The sequence below is a fragment of the Oreochromis niloticus genome, linkage group LG1, assembly GCF_001858045.2.
Source record: "Oreochromis niloticus isolate F11D_XX linkage group LG1, O_niloticus_UMD_NMBU, whole genome shotgun sequence".
NCBI classification, from domain to species: domain Eukaryota; kingdom Metazoa; phylum Chordata; class Actinopteri; order Cichliformes; family Cichlidae; genus Oreochromis; species Oreochromis niloticus.
This window is the reverse complement of record NC_031965.2, coordinates 6,619,956-6,638,459: the sequence shown is the minus strand read 5'-3', so window position 1 is coordinate 6,638,459 and position 18,504 is coordinate 6,619,956. Positions and strand designations below refer to the sequence as shown.

At 37.1% G+C, this 18,504-nt stretch overlaps 2 protein-coding genes across 6 annotated transcripts in view; both read left to right on the top strand.

Annotated features, from left to right (window-relative positions):
* The window catches only part of LOC106098913 (alpha-1,3-galactosyltransferase 2-like), a 49,060-nt gene extending 42,328 nt beyond the window's left edge, over positions 1 to 6,732 (top strand). Inside the window, exons 5-6 of the mRNA XM_025908686.1 lie at positions 4,532 to 4,669; positions 6,048 to 6,732. Of these exons, the coding sequence (XP_025764471.1) occupies positions 4,532 to 4,669; positions 6,048 to 6,732 (823 nt within the window). The remainder of the gene's footprint in view (positions 1 to 4,531; positions 4,670 to 6,047) is intronic.
* The window catches only part of LOC100706236 (N-acetyllactosaminide alpha-1,3-galactosyltransferase), a 70,762-nt gene extending 54,769 nt beyond the window's left edge, over positions 1 to 15,993 (top strand). Inside the window, exons 1-6 of one of the 5 annotated variants that reach the window (XM_019367454.2) lie at positions 10,188 to 10,458; positions 10,795 to 10,871; positions 11,003 to 11,071; positions 11,183 to 11,278; positions 12,399 to 12,536; positions 14,347 to 15,993. In XM_019367454.2, the coding sequence (XP_019222999.1) occupies positions 10,843 to 10,871; positions 11,003 to 11,071; positions 11,183 to 11,278; positions 12,399 to 12,536; positions 14,347 to 15,031 (1,017 nt within the window). In that variant the 5' untranslated portion in view covers positions 10,188 to 10,458; positions 10,795 to 10,842 and the 3' untranslated portion in view covers positions 15,032 to 15,993. Of the gene's footprint in view, positions 1 to 10,187; positions 10,459 to 10,794; positions 10,958 to 11,002; positions 11,072 to 11,182; positions 11,279 to 12,398; positions 12,537 to 14,346 lie in introns of those variants that run through there. The other 4 variants (XM_019367391.2, XM_019367485.2, XM_025912005.1 and 1 more) reach the window with 4 other exon arrangements.
* The last annotated feature ends 2,511 nt before the right edge of the window (positions 15,994 to 18,504 follow it).

Below are 18,504 nucleotides of genomic sequence, written 5' to 3'. Positions count from 1 at the left end.
AAGCTTAACAACCGATATATGGAGCGACTGCCTCTCTCTCTCCCTCACCTTCCTGCGGCTACTTCAATCGTGAAACTGATCAATGATCAGCTGATCGGCTTTTCTGTCGCAAGTCCGTCTCTCTTCTTTGTTTTTGGCCCACTTTGCACCAGAAAGAGGAAACCAGCGGCGGAACAACAGCAGCACCTTTAAGCTTGATAAGCTGTTGTTAGAATTTATTTAATATTACTTTCTACACCAGGATCCTTTTCTACGTAGCTGACGGCTGGTAACTGTGCAGGGGCGGATCTAGCAAAGTTTAGCCAGGGGGGCCGATAGGGCATGAACAGGGAAAAGGGGGCACAAAGACATACTTTTCTTTCTTATTCTCATTTAAAATATCTAGCTTTTAATAAATAATTATCTGAATCTTACACCCAAAGTTTTAATCTGATTTAAATGTATAGAAGTCCATTACTGCATATAGTAACTGTTAAGTCTAATATACCCTAGTAAGCTATACTACTTTTTCCTTTGGGAAGATACCATCTGTGAATTCTGCAATTCTGTTGAAGAAAGATGTTGAATCTATTTAATTATTCTTGAAAAATAATTTATTTCTGTGCATTTTTTTTCACCCTGCATCAAATTAAAGTTGATTACATCGATTAAGCATCATGAGGTGGAGGGTGGTTCCCTATTTTTTTTTTGCTGGGAGTTTGCAACCCTATTAGTTAGGTTGCTTAATATTTCTGCTAAGTACTCTTTAAAATACCAGAATAGGGAGGATGGAGCAGGTTTAAGTTTATTAGATTGATCAGTGTTGCTGAACTATGAAATATTTTGGGTGCAGTGTATTTTTTACATGCAGGTATAACAGAATAGCTTTAGTGTTGTTGTTTATTTAAACTTGAGTATGAACTTATACAAAATGCAGCAAGATATTAAAAAAACAGTTTTATTGATTAAAAAACACACTATATCGGATTCATATCGGTATCGGCAGATATCCAAATGTATGATATCGGTATCGGTATCGGACATAAAAAAGTGGTATCGTGCCATCTCTAGTTTCTATGTAACTGTATCTGACTTGGATTTTATCAATTTCAAATAAAATAAAATTTTTCTTTAAGGTCTGTCTGTAAATACAAATCAATTTCAACCTTTCACAAGACTGATATTAAACTGCCCCTAACAAGTTCACTTCATTGTGTGCTCATAGATTTTCTTCTATCAGAGCTATTCACCAAATGTACTTTATTTAAGCTTATTAATCTGTCACGCTTATTAGTGGCTCATGACTGCTTAAAGCCTATGTCTGCACTTAACCACAGAGGCAGAGCATCATTTAATCCTTCCAGGATGACAAAACTCCACTTTCTCTGTATCAAGACAGCTCATAACTCTTTAACAATTTCACCTGATCTTCTCATATCATTTGCTGTAATCAATGACCGCGCATTATGTTTTCTAAATACACTCAAATTTTGTTTCAAATTAACTCGCAGCAGTTAATCCAAATTGTAAACACTCATATAACCTCAGTATTTAAGCAGTGACTCATACTTAAATACACCATACATTATACTAAAATCAAAAGGTAACTGGATTTATCAAAAATATCTATGTGTTCTCAAGCTGAAAGAAAAAGAAACTCAAACTCTTATAGCATCACGTATACATTGAAAATGCTTTTGATTCAAGCAAACTCTAAAACATCCAGCTTTGCATCACAAGAGAAATATGCCAACCGCAGTCATCAATCATATATTCACAGCAATAAATCAAAACTCATTTGCTCTATTATGGTGAACAAAACCAGCATCTTATTTACAGGCCTTTAACAATATTTGCAAATCATAATTATAAAACTCAATAACACCCTAAACAGAAAGTGAAAGTCCTCTGTGCGCTTCACAGCAGCCACCTCATTTGCATGTTCACACACCGTCTAAAAATAGCTCACAGCGCTGCAGCGCGCTGTCGACACACACAGCCTCCTTTCAGACCAAACTCTCTTATTTTATATTACAAAGACGTCTTATATTTACAATCACTCTCAAGCCTGACAGCTTAGCGCCTACACAATTTCGACAAATTTAAATTAACGGTCCAACCGATTAACTCCCTGAGTTTTTTGCGATCAATTTAAACCAGTATCCGTCCCGGACAGTGGCCCAATTTCTAATGCCCTAACTGAATTTAAAAGCGTCAACCAACCCAAACTTTGCCTGAAGCTCTATTTTGGCCTTCCACAGCCAAGGCTTTCTCCGAAGTGTTAAGTTAAGGTTACACGCCCGAAACCCGGTTTCTGCTGGCCAAAAAAGCGCAGACTACCGTTCCAAACGGTAAGGAGACTCTAACTCCTAGCTTATTCCGGGATGCCCTGTACCCCACAGTTAAGCCAAACTGAACTAACCCTATTCGCCGATAGGTCAATGTCGTGCGTCCACGGCAAGGAGGGAACATAAATTCCGGGCTATGCGCTTCTTAGCAGTCCAACTGCCGTTCTAAAAAATTTATAATACTTTGAAACAACAGTCAACACCCTAGAAAGAGTTTATGACTGACGCAGGTTCAACCTTATGACCAATGGGGACTCTAACCCACAAAATGACCAATTCCCTATTTCCTACGTGAGCCTCGAACTCACATTCACTGTTTTCCTTTTCTTTTTTCTCTTTACTCAGTACTTTGGGACTCAAACCCACTTAAAAACTTCCATTATCATTACTTCAACTTCAATTCTCATGAGATTTTCACCAAAATCAAAACAGGCCCTCACCAGTAATTTCAGTGAGTAGACTTTTAATTAGTTTTTACAGTCCAATTTGGCACACTTTGGAAATGATTCAACAGGTAGTGCCTTACCTTTAGATATGCCGGCGTGCCCACTCACTTCAGACCACTGGCTCGCGCCTGTCCGTTCGACTACCTTGGACCGTCCAAGCCTCCAACTTCCACCCCAATACCACAGGACGAGCCCCCAAAATGTTACGAGTTCAAAAGTATTGGAGATGGATACTGGTCCGGCCGGGTTGAGTCAAATGATGATTTTAATGAACACACGTGTGGGAGATGAACACTGTATGCAGACAGCATAAGATCTCTCCCCAAAAACCACACAACAATAGTTTTGTGAAATCAGGGTATTAGAACGCCCCCTCACGCGTAAAGCAGGTACAATACAATAAGTATTGACAACTTTTGACACCAAAAAGGAACATTCTCTCCGTCTCGAGGGCAGGCACTGACTTCCACTTATCTCCTGGAGCCAACTGTCCCTTATGGAGACACAACATTGCAGCTACAAGGATTTGCAGATTGTTATTTGATCTCTCACCTAAACATGAAGCCACTAACTGTGTGTGTGTGTGTGTGTGTGTCTGTATCCTAACCTCAAATGCACCCTATTTTACCTCTCAGCTCGTGTGTAACAATCTGAATCAGGTATGTAATATTGAATAAATGTTGTTTAATCAACTGCCACTACTTAGAACTTAACAAAAGATATAACTGAATAAAAGATCATAAAGAATAACATGATATAAGTGTTTTGCAAGTGTGTGCGGCCTTCGATGCTCTAAGTCACTTCACTCAATAGATCAGCCAGACATCCCGCTGACTGTAGCTTTTAACCCTTCTTAACTTGAGCACAACTCTATAATAAGCACCAAACTGCAATATGTGTAAAGATGATCACGGTTACACCTGCAATGAAAGATTATATGATTATTCTGACACCTGTAAATAGAAGATTAACATGAGGTTATAACAATCACTGTAATACAAACTTTAGTGTAATGTCAATAGCTTCAATAAATGCTTTAATGCAATGCTTGTTATATGATTCTGATGCAATGATAAAATAACAGTAAAAAAACAGTAAAATACCTCTTCTCAATATATATATATATATATATATATATATATATATATATATATATATATATATATATGTATATTCCAGTTTCTTGAAGAGTTCGCAAAAAGCAGTCATTAGACAGATGAAGCTAAGCTCAACCAGAATGTTAAGAAGAAAAAAGTAATCCAGCCTATCACATGGTGTCCCTGATCAAGCATATATTTCACTAAGTAGGGATAAAACTAAAGGGTTACAAGAACAACAACTGAAGAAAGTCACAGTGAAGACGAGCTGAAGTATCAAAAATAACTAAATGTTTGAGCTTTTATATGCCCAGAGGTTCACACTACTATTACCTACAAGGAATTCTTGACATAGTATTAATAATGAACATTGTTATGAGAAGAAACCCCTAACTACACTTGAATGCATAGGGATAGGAGATTGTGTATAAAAATGCTTGCAATTCCTTTTGTTTAGACCCTCAAATTAAAGCCAATTAAGTCTGCTATTTCACTGGTTGACCAAAAAATATTTGACATATGAAAAACATCTACACAGCACGAAGATAACTCCAAGTTAAATTTTCATATTTTAATGTCTGAGATTCATTCATACAAGTTGTAAGTTTGTGAAAGAAATTAGCTGAAATGTATGCTAACATTTATTGTTGATCTCATTCAGGGTCAGAACATCAGTTCAGACATCCACATCTTGGAAAGCTCCTATCATATGGGATGGGATGTTCGACCCCAATCTTTACGATCAAAGGCACACTGAAGAAAAGTCATCTGTGGCCCTCACAGTGTTTGCTGTGGGAAGGTTAGTTCATCTATCTATCAAGAAGCAGTGTTTTTGGTTTTGGTTTTGTTTTGTTTTAATATTTCTGACAGTAACTAACCTAGGGATGGACAGGAGGTGTAGGTACAACTGTGCGTGAGTCAGTGCCTAGGACATGACCATGACCAAGAGCGTGATATCTCTTCTTCATTTAAAAAACTTTCACTCAAACTTACTCAAAGGTCACAGTTACTCTCACCTATCACTGTATGTGTCATGATTTCACCTTCCCAAACCCAAATAGCAGCGGCAAATACCACAGCGGTGGTGGTATGAAAGAATTAAGCCAGTTGAGAGATGGAATGTCCATAAAGTCAGTCAAGTCTTTTGGGTGAATTATTGTTTTCCAGTAAAACAGCTGTAGCACAGCAAACAAAGGACAAAAAAGAGCTAACTTACCACTGCAGTGTTAGTAATGATCTAGCAGAGAATCAAAACCACAGTCAGTGCTTAAATTCACAACCTCCAGACGATCAATGATTTGCAGGTGCAAGGGGGGAGGGGATTTAAGCTGCCGTTGACGGAAATGAGGGCATAGGACTCCAGGACTCTCTGGCAGCACAGAACTAACAAAAATAAAGCAGGAATGTGATAAATGAACAGGGAAACAAATACACGAACATAATTAAACCAGGAGACTTAACACAAGAGGAGGGAACAATGGGGTAGGAATTAAACTGACGTAAGTAGGAACTGAGAACACAACTCAATCTATACGAAACAATATAAAGAGAACCAAGAATGTAATACTTAAATAAATAACACTAGACAGACAAAAATCTCAAACACTGGACAAACTGACCCAGGACCATAACACATTCTGCACATTGTCCATGCACTGAACAAAATAGGCTTCTGCAAGAAACTCTGGGATACTAGACCCAAAAGTCTTGAAATTATACATTTCGCAGACTGTGTCTTAAACAAAGGGTTACAGAAGTTACAAACTGCAAAGAATTATCATCAAATTATTAAAAACAATCTGCATATTTAAAATTTTGTTAGTTTGCCCTGTTACCTTTGAGCCTCGGAAAACAGGGGGGCTATTAGTCAAAATGGCAGTGATTCCTAAAGCGTGAATTCGATTGTTTTGTTTAAAAAAAACTTGAATTAAAGCAGAAATTCTACGATTCATTCACAATTGATGACATCTGAAGAATCACTTTCAGCAACTAGGGATCAGACTACCAAGGCCTACATTTGAGGAGAGCATCAGACTGTTATTACCCCTCCCGGCAGGTGCAATTGAACTTTAGCTCAACAAACTACTTATTGTTCATCAGTTTTGGGTAATTAATGTATTATTTTGTGGCAACTTGTTAATAACATCTTAATTTTTTCCCCTGTTTCCCTAATCAAGGTACCTGGATGCCTACCTCAAGACTTTCCTCACCTCAGCAGAACAACATTTTATGGTGGGGTTACCAGTGACGTATTATGTGTTCACAGATTCACCAGAGAAAGTACCAAACATCACACTTGGGTCTCACAGAAACATAAAAGTTATCCCAGTGGAAAAGCACACGAGGTGGCAGGACATCTCTATGATGCGAATGAGGACAATATCAGAAGCTATAGAGTCAGAGATCCGTCACAGATTTCGTTACGTCTTCTGTTTTGATGTGGATCAGGAGTTTAAGGGGAGATTTGGGTCCGAAGCACTGGGTGATTCTGTGGCTTTGCTCCATGCCCACTTTTATAAATTACCACAGGCCCAGTTTACTTATGACAGAAACCCCAAATCTAAAGCCTTCATGGAAACTGGAGATTTCTACTACCATGCTGCTATCTTTGGAGGACTGTGGCAAAATGTAAAGGATCTGGTAGATGCCTGTTATCTGGGGATCATAGAGGATAAACTAAATAATGTGGAAGCTCTGTGGCACGATGAGAGCCATCTAAACAAGTACTTTTGGATTCATAAACCAAGCAAGCTGCTCTCTCCAGAGTACTGCTGGGACCAGAGCATTTGGGACAAGCAGGGTATAGTTGTCACCCGCCTAGTGTGGGCACCAAAACATTATGACACACTTCGTAGTGGGTAGAGTGGACAGAAATAACTTTCTGAGAAAAGTTAGCACTAACGCACCTTTAGCCTAATGGGTAAGAGGCCACTCAAGGCAGTGACACACCATAAACAGATTTAGCTATAGTATAACATTACTTAAAGTCATGTTCTTAAGAAATAGAAAAAAATATCCAGCAAAAGATTACAGTCATCTGTAAAATAGTGGTGGTGATGGGGAATTAGGAATGCAAAAAGATTCCATCTGATTTTGATCCACCATGCAATACAAAATGGAAACAATGTGATTAGCTAGCATAAATGCATTCTTAGATGGAACCAGGGGCGTAATTCCCAAGGGGGTTAGGAGGGTTATGACCCCCCCCAATAATCAGACCCAACCAATATAACCCCCCCCCCAAAAAAAAATTATGAATTGTCTTGCATAAATAGCCTGTGAATTTTCTTTACTCATTTCAGTCATTACCAGCAAAATAGTTGCATGTCTAATCATCTGGGAATTTACCCACATTTATTTGTTTATTTAGACAGGGATCTTGCCCCCCCCCCAAATGTTCAGCACAAAGTTACGCCGATGGGTGGAACAGCACACAGTGTAGCATTATCAGTCATGGACTGACCTTTCCACAGACTTTACTTTGAAATTGTCGATGGAGCATGATGCATCCTCACAGAGGACTTAATAAAAGGCAGCCAACATCCAAAGAGGAGTCTTGATTCTCTGTCAAGAAACCTGGAGAACTATTCCTGAAAACTACTAACACGAAATTACACGAAAACTGTCTAAGTTCCAAGTGTGTCTGTGTTCAAAAATAAAGGTGGACACGCAATATATTGACTTTTAAGTTTATTACAATTGTACTTTTTTTTTTTTGCCTTATTAACTGGATTTCCATGTATGTTTGCATGTATCAGTAAAGGGCTACAGGAGGCTTGTCTGGGTATTTAGGAGGTATTTTCAGTTATACCTCCAAACCTACAAAAAGGCTACATTTATTACAAGCTCCAACACCATTAAAGGAGGGCAGGAAGTAACTAAATAACTGAGAGAGAGAGCAGGGCAGGGCTGGAAGTTTCAGCTGGTGAGACAAGAGTTTGATAAACTATTGCTACGCCTATAACCTGCAGTTAATGAAGTAGAAACTGTGTTTTGATAAGGCCCATGTACTTCGGCAAACAAAATAAAAGGCTACATTTATTATAAGGCCCATTCCCATTCTTGGAGGCGAAGGAGTAACTAAATATTTGAAGCATAGAGCGGGGCAGTGCAAACAACTGGTGAGGAAAGCGCTTGATAAGCAGCATCTACAGTTGCAGCTGATAAGCAGAAACCATATGTTGATTAAGACCGATATCCATATCTTGGAAAGCTCCCGTCATCTGGGAGGGGATGTTTGCCCCCAGTCTTTTCAGTCAAAAGCCATCTTTCTGTGTTTGCTGTGGGAAGGTTGGACATATTATGTTCCCCATTTTAACAGGCTTCAAAATCAGAATGGTTTATTAATACCTAATGAAATTATGTTGTTACAGTTGCTCCAAGACAATAAGAACAGTAACAGACTGAGCAAAATTAAATAATACAATATATAACAAAATGTACGAAATATAAGAAATATATGATAAAGGGAGCTTATGTTGGTGTCATGATTTATGAGATGAATACTCATCAATTTGCAAATTGCAAAAACCACTATACAAACTGGTATCACGGCAAAACTTGTAATAGACACCACAGTGCCTCTCCATAGCGTGAAAAGGACACACATGCAGAAGTTGCAGTAAGTTGCAGCAAGATGCAGGAACAACATTGAGAGATTTTAGTTTATTTCCATTTCACAGTTTGGAGAAGCAAAGTGTGAAATGGACACAGTGGACCAGCATGAGTGTTACCGTATTTTTCGGACCATAAGGCGCACCGGATTATAAGGCGCATTGACGATGAATGGGTCTGTTTTCATACATAAGGCGCAGCAGATTTTAAGGCGTATTAAGTGAAACAAAACAGTTTGGTCAGAAGTTTGGTTTGTTTACAGCATCCTGCAAACTGAATTTGTCCCTAACCATCGGGAAGTTGTGAAGTCTTTTTGTTGTCTTTGAGGATGGGGGAAGAGACCAAGAGCAATCTGTAGATGACCATGTAAGAGGTGATAAGGGATTGTAAACTCTTTACTTGGAGAAGATCAAAGGTGTAAAAAAACAGTTGTGGAATGCTTTATCTGACTGTAGAGCCGTGCAAGAGAGATTGCTGGGTGCCCCGTGATGGCGTATCTCTCCCACGCATACTATTGTGTATTAAAAGGTTAGCTACTGCTCATCGTTGTCTGTAAATTTTGTTAATTAAAGTATCATAACACCCGAATACCACCATGTTTATCAGATGGTTGTAGAGAATCAGTGTTGTAGCTCTCCTCCTTACATATTGAGGACAATTTGAACCAAAAATTTCAAATGATTAATCACCTGTTGTGATTTTGAGTTTCAGTTTAGTTCTTATGTATTTTGGCACGCATCATCATTTTTTGCTTATTTACTTTCCTATGTTAAGGTCCCCAGCGCAAATGCCCAGGCACAAGAATTGAACTAAAGAAATGAAAAAGCTGCAAATTTTAAAGAAAGTACTTATATCATGGGTAATCTAAGATATATATTAGATTACAAGACAATGAGAATAATATATTTCTCATTGTTTCTACCCTATCTGAGTTATTGTGTTGAAGTATGGGGGAATACATACGTGACTAATATGAAACCATTATATTTATTACAGAAGAGAGCGCTTCGAATTATGCATAATGTTAAATATAGAGAACACACTAATAGTTTGTTTATAAAATCGAAATTATTAAAACTAGAAGATATAGTGAAATTACAGACATTAATTATTATGTTTAGGGCAAAAAATAAAACACTACCTCTTAAGTTACAAAGTTTATTTGTATTGTGTTCAGAAAATGGGGACGGCAGAAGGAAGTTTTATTTTAAGCATCGGTTTGCTCGAACCACACAAAGGCAAATGTGTCCAACAGTCATAGGCATAAGAAACTGGAACTCCCTCAATGATTATCTTAAGTGTTGTACAAATGTTTCATAAAATGATAAACCAGTATGAAGAAGTTGAAAATAACAGAATTTAATTGTAGAAAAAAATTATCCTTTTAGTTTGATATTTAGTGGTATTGCTCATTGTTGAGTATATTGTTCTGTTTGTTTTGTTTTGTTATGTGCAGAATATTGTCAGAGTGTAATTTTGGTTGCCTACTTGTATTGTCACAGATAGGGGGCAGGTGTCATAAGAATTTATTCTTCTTCCTGCTCCTTTTCGTGCATGGAAACAGTGTTACTTTAATTGAAAGGAAGGTTGTGTATGGGAAATGAATTACTGCTGTACCATGTGTGAAACAAAAATAAATAAATAAATAAAGCCAGAAGAACCTTTGCTTAAAGGACCATTTAAAAACAAAACTACAAGAAGGTCTGGCTGCTTGGCAGCAAAATCTAAAGAAATAAGAGGTGCGTCAAGGCTTTTGTACAGTGCTGTTTGCCTGTGTGGACCATACCAAAGGTGTAACAGCAGTGCCCGCGTCATCCTCTACTTTGTCTCCACCCCTAACATTTCTGGTCACATGGGGGTAGATTTCTGTGGCAGTGTTAATTTATTGCCTGGGTGTATTACTTCACAAGACACAATGCAGCATTTCCCTCAGAGATTTAATCCAGTTACTCTGTGAATTTTTTATCCACAAAGGTAATTTATACTTTTTTGTATTTTACTGCATGATGAAAAAGGACGATTTTGTATTTCCACAAAATGTTTATTCAGAAAAAGTGCTTTATAAATATGCACATTATGCGAGTCTCTGTGCCCACATTTTAGGGATTACTTTCTGTTCCACAAGTCATTTTTCAGTGTTAAACCTATGGGCTTATTAGCAAATTAATTTATTTTCTCTCTCTTTTTTTTATATGTAACCTAATTCCAACTTTGGAACTTTGGTTGCAATTTCTTGCTATAACAAGATAATCTCTTATTTGAACCAAAGGGAAGCACTCTGTTTAATTAAGATTCTTTCTTTTCTTTAAGGTGTGATTTTGTCTACCAACCAGTACCAACAAATTATTTAGTAGAAAAATGAGAGAGCTGTTTTTTCCAACTACGAGGTAGGAGTGTTGGTGCTCGAGGAAACCTTTTTGTTGCTGTCGTTGTAGCGTAAAGATGAATGAAAAGATGTCTTTTTAATACACAGGTTAAGGAATACATTGTTTGCATTACCATGTTTTTTGATAAACAGGGCAAAATATTCTGCAATCTTCTGCTGTCTGCTGTTGGTTATGGTTGGTTTTACTTCCTTATATTTAAGGTGTGGAACAAAGGTCATATTATTACAAGCTAAGACTTGCAAAGTGTATCTAACGAAGTTGTGGTGAATGTATAAAACGTCTCCAAAAAAATCTCTTCCAAAAAACTTTAGATCTTTAAGAAATGCTAACGTGATGCCGAAACTACCAATGACTAGTAAACCAGAAGCAAGATGCAACATTAATTTGGATGACACACTTAATTTTGGGTAAGAAAGTGGACTCACTAGCTGGTAATTATAACTTCCCTTGCATCAGTAGTTGTAGTGGTGGTGGTGGTAGTATTTTTATAAGACCATGTTTAAGATCTCAAAATAAGTAAATCAATGATGGTGAATTTAAAAATATGTATACCTAAAGGCAAAAAAGATTCATAATTTAGTTTTTTGTTAGTGCTATTTATTGTAATCTCTAGTGTACTGGACTCTGACAAAAACAAAACAAAACACAGTGTTGGTTTTGGTGTCTCCCTCAGAAAACACATCATATGACACTTTTTCCATAAAGAAAGAACCTATGAGTGCTGCCTAGTCCAGTCAGAGACATTATCTGAGGGCAATACAATATTCATAACCTATAAACCTATAAAAAACATTAAAAGCAATAGTAAAATGCAAGTGATGCAAATTTATTAAAGCTGCAGATTTAGCACAATTAAATTCAGTTAAAATTTATTTATTTATCTTAACATGCCATTTATTATTAAAATGATGACTGCATAGCTCTGAAACTTTAAACTTAATAAATCTAACATTACAGGCTGCTGTGCCATAGTTTAATACAAGAAACATGAAATTACCTTTAGTTTGTTGCCAGGTTAACATGAAATTCATTTTACAGGCATTCATGGTGACAAATTGCTTGTTCAATTTTCTAGTCTGTGTTCGAGTAGTTAAAATTCTAGCAGTTTAAAATAAACTGTGAAACAGATCAAACCAAATACAAAAACAGTTATATAGTACCTGATGTTTATTACATTACATACATTCAAGTAATAATGTGACACAAATTTTGTGTAACAGCTGGGCTTTTAGTGAGATTTTTCTGTGGTTTTAGTAAGGTACGACTTAACAAGCTGCCTATTTGTAACATATTCCCCCAGCAGAGAATGCACACAGCAGTTAACACATACTGTATATAAAAGAACCAATAACAAGAATAGAAATGAAAAAAAAGTAGAATGAAGGAAAGAAAAATGACAAGGAAGTGGTATTAAGCATTTAGGGTGAGGCCCAGTGTAAATCTCTCACACTTGTAAGTGTGGAGATTTGGCAGTATAAAATCCAGGATCTTAACTGTATGTCAACATTTCTTTTTCATTTCATTCAGGGCCAGACCATTGGTTCAGACATTCACATCCTGGAAAGCTCCTATCATCTGGGAGGAGATGTTTGACTCCATTCTTTATGACCAAGGGCACACTGACAAAAATTCATCTGTGGCTCTTACTGTGTTTGCTGTGGGAAGGTTGGTTTTTCCAGAACATGAGAAAGAAGTTGTTTCTTTTTCCTGCATATTGTAGAGTATTGCCTTCTAGCTGACAAAAGTGGCAAGCAGACTGTGTTTATGTTTATGACAGTAATCACCTAGTATGACAACGATAGAGAGAACTGTATGATTCAATGCCAAAAAAGGTGGGACACATAAAATGTAAATGAAAAATAGCATGTAATGTAACATTAATTCAAAGGCCAAGTCAAGTCTTTAAAAATTTCATGTTTTTGCCATTGGAGTACATTGTATGTATGTATGATTATATCACAAATTTTGCATAATTCATAGATGCAAAGATACTGGTATTTCCTTAAAACACTATGGCCCCATTGTATAGTGAATTAGACATTTACCTAGCAAACAAATGTATCATCCACCCTATACATCTACAGACAGAAACAACTTCCTCCACTATCTTGTTACCGAATTAATAAGATACACGTATGGGATGAAAAAATACCATTCGGGCTGCCAGTCTGCACTCAACTTGTCATCCTCACCTTTTTGAACTCCTTTCTAGCTGAAGAATTGTAAATATTATTAACTCTTTAATTGAATAAATATCTACTATATTACCAAAAATGATTTACTATTATTTGCCATTAGCTGAAATTTTTCAAACCCTTCCTTTAGGAAAATAATCAGCAAAATATTACAACAACACCTAAAAAGCATAAAGTATCAAAGTAAAAACAATGAATTTGCAGGAAATGTTCCCCATCAGTGTCAGACTGGATTAATATTGTTACTCTATATGTTTAAGACTGAGCTCATTTTAAATACTTTATATGCTGTTTAATGTTCAGCATCATATTCTATAAAGCATATGTCTGCAGTGGCTTTCCTGTGAGGACAGCTGAAAAAAAAGTTTAAAGTAAATATTAATAACAAAAGAATCTGCTGAATTAAAAGGCTTGAACATGGTTAACAGTCAATATCTACAGGGAGAATTAAAATATGAATGAAAAATGAAGGTTGTGTGTTGACAAAACATCTTGTTAAACGTGGTACATTCAAACATTCTCATTAATAGTAATCTAAAAGTGCTGAATGAGCTTGCACCTCTTCAGCGTGACAGTTTTATGGCCCGAGCTGCTCTCCTTTCCGTCATCATCAAAGTTTTTCTTGCTGATGTACTAAAGGAGTTATTAAGTACTTTTGTAAGAATCTATTAATCTTTTATTACGAATTGTTAATAAATTACAGCTGTCACTTGCTGAGTAGGTTCTTATCTAACCACTGGCACCTGAGCAATAGACTGTAGGAAATGTGGACATCTGATCAGATTGGGTTTTGTTGTTCTTTGCTTGTTCAATGTGTTTTCAATTTGTGTTATGAAGATGAATGCATGAGGACTGAAATATTTGCGTATTTAAATGTGCTGGAAAAAAGTACTTCCTTCTGTAGGATCTCTTTTTGTTTTTTATAAGAGGAAATATATATGACAGTATGACACTGTATGAAAGTATTTGTTGCTTTACCTAAATATTACTTATTTTTTCTATGAATTATTGTATTGTTAAAATAATGTATTTGTTTTTGCTTTGGTTCTACCACAGAGCATTTCCGTTTATTATCAGGTTTGAAAGTTTAGAATTTGGAAATTTTAACTACTTTCAGTTCTATTTATTTAAAAGGGGGACATCCCACTTTGGCTCAGACTACAAGAAATTACTTGCGTGACATTAAAGCTTGTGCAAGAAAAAAAACATGATAGCATAATTGTTTTATGCATTCTCATTAAAAAAAACCTCAATTGTTTTTCTCTGTGTTTCTAATTAAGGTACCTGGATGCCTACCTCAAGACTTTCCTCACCTCAGCAGAACAACATTTTATGTTGGGATTACCAGTGACGTATTACGTGTTCACAGATTCACCAGAGAAAGTACCAAACATCACACTCGCTTCTCGGCGAAACATAAACATTGTCCAAGTGGAAAAGCACACGAGGTGGCAGGACATCTCTATGATGCGAATGAGAACAATATCAGAAACAATAGAGTCAGAGATTCGTCACAAATTTCATTATGTCTTCTGTTTTGATGTGGATCAGGAGTTCAAGGGGAGATTTGGGTCTGAGGCACTGGGTAATTCTGTGGCATTGCTCCATGCCCACTATTATAAATTACCAAAAGCCCAGTTCACCTACGACAGAAACCCCAAATCTAAAGCCTTCATGGAAACTGGAGATTTCTACTACCATGCTGCTATCTTTGGAGGACTGTGGCAAAATGTAAAGCATTTGGTTGATGCCTGTTATCTGGGCATCATAGAGGATAAACTAAATAATGTGGAAGCTCTGTGGCACGATGAGAGCCATCTAAACAAGTACTTTTGGATTCATAAACCAAGCAAGCTGCTCTCTCCAGAGTACTGCTGGGACCAGAGCATTTGGGACAAGCGTGATATACTTATCACCCGTCTAGTGTGGGCACCAAAACATTATGAAACACTTCGTAGTGGGTAGAGTGGACAGGAAATTAAAATTAGAACCCCTATGTGAGAGAAGTGCAAGCTTGTTGTTGATTTTATATTGGGTTATTATCTGTTAAGTGGGCTAGTGGCTCTATAGTATAGTGGTTTACACATTCACCAACCAGTGAAAGATTTTCAGATTCCTAAACAAATAAATAAATAAAATGAATCTTCCAAATTACTACATTTGGAGCTACCCCCTATGGTTGTCCCCCACTACCACCTGCAGCCAAAAGTAGCTTTCATGCAGAAAAGTGGGTTGGGAGAGCAACTCACCTTCTTTTTCTAAAGATTAAACTCAGGAAAATCTAAATGCTCAGGCATGAAAAACAATATTTATTATTTACATCAGGCATGTCAAACATAATGCTGACCCTGGCACCCAGACTTTTTCTATTGATAAAGACATCTCCCACTGCTATTGATACTACACAAAGGAAAAATAATTGATCAACAGTTAAATGACCGAAAGGTTTCCATGTTTCACTACCTATTATAGAAATATTTACTCAAACATTTGTTTAGTCAATGAGCTACCAGAACTTTTTTTCTTTTTGTACATTTGTTATGTAGAAAAACTTATTATTCATTAGTATTTTGACTTACAGTTAAAATTGTGCATCTTTTCTGTATATTAAGACTTCTCAGGGAACTGTAGTTAAATGTCTGTATAGTGATAGAAACAGGAGTTTCCCTGGTCTGGTCCACAAGGTAAAACTGTGCTGTATTTGGGGCATGATGTAAAATAGGTTTGACATCCCTGATTTACATAAACTGGCTTCAAGTAGCATGTTGTAAAGCACTATTGCCTCACAGAATGAAGATCCTGGGTTTAAATCCTTTCTGTGTGGAGTTTGCATGTTGTCTCCATGGTTGCTTGGGCAGTGGCGTCCTAGCCTGTTTGGTGCCCTGGGCGAACACTCCCTCTGGCGCCCCCCCTCACACACACACACACACACATACACACACAAAACATGTTAAGGATTGTACATTAACATAAAACCGTTGTCCACACACACATATGAAGAGAGAGAGAGTATGCATAGTATGCAAACGGCTACCAAACAGCCATCATAATTCGTCATACAATGAGAACAGGACAAATCAACAACTGACAATGACTAATTAATATTAAAATCTGTAACATAATGTATTGTTTGGAGTTTAGTCTGTTACTGTTACTATTTTTACCATTTCTTCTTGGAGCAACTGTAACCCACATTATTTCCTTAGGGATTAATAAAGTATTCTGATTCTGATTGTTTCAGGATGACCTGCCATTATCCAATGACACATCTGCTTACCTGTATCATTTGTTCATTTCTCCTCCTCTTCTTTTCTCTTTTTTCTAAACTGAGCACCTGATGGCTTTGAACTTTTCTTGTCCATCTTCCATTGGTTTTAATTTTGCACTCCAGTATGAACACCCATCCCTCAACCAGAGGATCACCACAACATAACCTAACAGACCTACACCTTAGTTCACAGATTAACTTTGTCTAGGGTTTATTTCTGAGATTTCACACAACCCAGGATTCAAATCATGAATACATAATGGGCTTGGATTTACAACATTATTACCAAAAGCCCGGTTTACCTACGACAGAAACCCCAAATCTAAAGCCTTCATGGAAACTGGAGATTTCTACTACCATGCTGCTATCTTTGGAGGACTGTGGCAAAATGTAAAGCATTTGGTAGATGCCTGTTATCTGGGCATCATAGAGGATAAACTAAATAATGTGGAAGCTCTGTGGCACGATGAGAGCCATCTAAACAAGTACTTTTGGATTCATAAACCAAGCAGGCTGCTCTCTCCAGAGTACTGCTGGGACCAGAGCATTTGGGACAAGCAAGATATACTTGTCACCCGCCTGGTGTGGGCACCAAAACATTATGACACACTTCGTACTGGCTAGATCGGGCGGAAAATCAAAGTGGTAATCATTTTTATATGAAAGGGGCTAGCTTGTTAATGATTGGCTTATTTTAGATTGGCTTATTTGACATGTGAGCTGGTAGAATAGCTCATCTTCCTTTTCTGAAAACCCATCTAATCCAGCTAGTTAAATCTAAATTCTCAGGCATGGAGGATTGTTATTCTATTTTGTAAATATATTAAAATATTATATATTACTTTACAAATATTTTAGGTTGGGACTGAATCTATAAAATTAAATTGCAGCTTGTTGGTTAACAATGCTAAAAAAAAATCCTAAGTGTGCCACTGTTTGTCTTATGAAAACGTAAATTTATCATACCATAAAGAGAAACTTGACCTATGACCAGTAGGTTTTTGTGGAGTATTTATGGTGTCAAGAAGACTGAGATCCCTCTACTCAGCTGCATTCACAAGTGGAGTAAAACCCCAGGATCATGACACTCACAGCTTAACATATTATATCTCTATAAAACATCTAACCCCCTTCTGTAGCCCCTACTGTTGGGTCCGTTAATGTGTTAGCTAGATTAGCACACGGACGGTGTTAGAGGCTTGTTGTTAGTAAGTGATGCTACACACCAGTGCTCACATAATCAATGTTTGAGAGATAGCATCAACTGCAAACTTTCTGTAGAGGCACAGAGTTATTATAAATATCATAACTATCTGGAAATTAAATGTTGTCATTTGAGAATTTAGCATAAGACTGTATAAAACTGAATATTTAAACAGTTTTAAATCCATTATACACTCGGAGCACTCTATAGCCTGGTAAAATCAAAATGTTAAATAAAGATTTAAAAACACACCAGATCAAGGTTTTTATTAAACTGTTATTTGATGTTTACATTTAACAACAGGAGTCACAGTCCACATTATTATCAACAGCTACATTCACCGTGGGAAAAAAATGAGGCAGGGAGACCATCAGGACCAAACTGGTTTTTGTGGGTAATTAGGTTTTAGAGAAACGTCCTCCCTTTCATCAGAGCTGTCCTGCTTCAGATGTTCCATTCACATTCACTCTGGGAAACCTCATGTGAAGGACACCTTTAGGACCAATATGGGTCTGTAACCACGGGTCCCATGGTTTGTCCAAACTTCGCCTGTGTGTTCCGTCACTGTTGTCCTGTGGCAGATGTTCTGTTGACCCATTGAGCGAGAGGTCATGTGAGAAACATCAGGTGCACTGTTGCTCATTTAAGGATCAAGCAGGACTGACATGCTGTATCAGCAGCTCACTCAGAGGGAAATGTTGTTCAGACCTCCACCATAGGCCTGCCTACACAAACCCAGCACTTTAGAAATGTATGATAGTGATTTTTGTTTTGTTTAATATGCACGTTGAAGGGCTCTGTTTTTGAAGAACAACAGATAATCAGTTTCTTAGTCCCGCTTACTATTGTGTGCCACCTTGTTAACTGTCCCTGGCAAAATGATACACTCTCGCTTCAGGCATCCCTAGTCTAGACAAAGCCATTGTACTGTGTAACTCAATAATAATTTCCACCATCAGGCACATG